The 1226-nt window shown below is 37.7% G+C and overlaps 1 protein-coding gene across 1 annotated transcript; it reads right to left on the bottom strand.

The window, feature by feature from the left end:
* Positions 1 to 251: 251 nt before the first annotated feature.
* On the bottom strand, positions 252 to 915 carry LOC127131756 (uncharacterized). The gene is made up of 2 exons (XM_051060670.1): positions 633 to 915; positions 252 to 526 (listed from the first exon to the last, which is right to left on the bottom strand). Exons 1-2 carry the CDS (start codon positions 913 to 915, stop codon positions 252 to 254), a joined length of 558 nt encoding a protein of 185 aa, XP_050916627.1.
* Between the last annotated feature and the right edge of the window lie 311 nt (positions 916 to 1226).

Raw genomic sequence — 1226 nt, 5'->3', positions numbered from 1 at the left:
AGCTCAAGGTTATATTTCTTATGCTCAGTTTGTGTAGCTTCTTGGAAACCCAACGGTCCCATGGCTTGTTAGGGATTGTTCTTCCTATAAGAGAAATTAGGGTGATCATGCCACCCCGGGTTATAAGTGTTGGAATATGGATTGTTATGCTGGTTATTGTTCACAGAATTAGAATTTTCTTGTGTGGATCCTCTGGTGAGGATCATTTGACAATCTCTATCGGTATGCCCATTAACTTCGCATATCTCACATTAGAGAGTAAAGGGGGAAACAAAAGCATCATGGGCATGAGTAACGGGTATGGAAGGTGAAATGCTTAAAATATCAATCTTTTGGTAAATGTCATCCACCTTATCATTCATATGGTCAAACACATTAATCTCATTAAGATCACCAGTCTTAGGGGTAGACTTAACGACAACTTGTCGCACACTTCCCTGTGAGCGGTGGTTTTTGGCCATCTCTTCTATCAAGTTATAGGCTACATCTTGAGGACTATTCATTAGGTCTCCACTAGAAGCCGCATCTAAGGTCATCCATATGTAGTAAAGGAGACCATTGTAAAAGGTATGAATAATCATCCACTTCTTGCCTAAAGTTGTTAATCTCATTCCTAACTTGGACCGTTTTACTTGGCGAAAAGTATCCCACATGAAACGCCCTTTTCAATTGGGTGTAGGAAGTAATATAATTGGTGGGCACGGATTGAAGCCAATCCCACACACGATCTCTTAAAGAAAAGGGAAACAAACGGAGGCGGATAGCATTTTGTTCAACACCATTAGCCTTAACAGTACCACATTTATCAACAAATATAGAAAGATGAAGATTCAGATTTTTAGAAGGTAAACCATCAAATTGATTTTGTTGCACCATATCAATCAAAGAAGGTTTTAGTTTAAAATAATTATCCATAATCGGAAGGTGCATAATACTATAATGCAATTCCTCTCTAGTAGGAATCACTTAATCCGCAAGAGGCTTAGTATCAACCAGATCCGCCATAGTTTGCAATCTAAGATTTCACCGTCTCTCGAGTAAGAAACACTCGATTTTGTTTACAGGCTCAACTAGATTTCCAATAGAATGAGTTCTTTACATACAAGAGCAATGATAACTACACCAATTAAACACAGGAAAAAAATAAACAGAAAATAAAGCTCTAGTCTATACAGTGATCAAATGAAAATTCAATATTAGACACAATTGTTCCCTAACAATGGTGC

The sequence above is a fragment of the Lathyrus oleraceus genome, chromosome 3 (assembly GCF_024323335.1).
Source record: "Lathyrus oleraceus cultivar Zhongwan6 chromosome 3, CAAS_Psat_ZW6_1.0, whole genome shotgun sequence".
NCBI lineage: Eukaryota > Viridiplantae > Streptophyta > Magnoliopsida > Fabales > Fabaceae > Lathyrus > Lathyrus oleraceus.
Note: the sequence above shows the minus strand (reverse complement) of the source record. Positions and strands in the feature narration are given on the sequence as shown.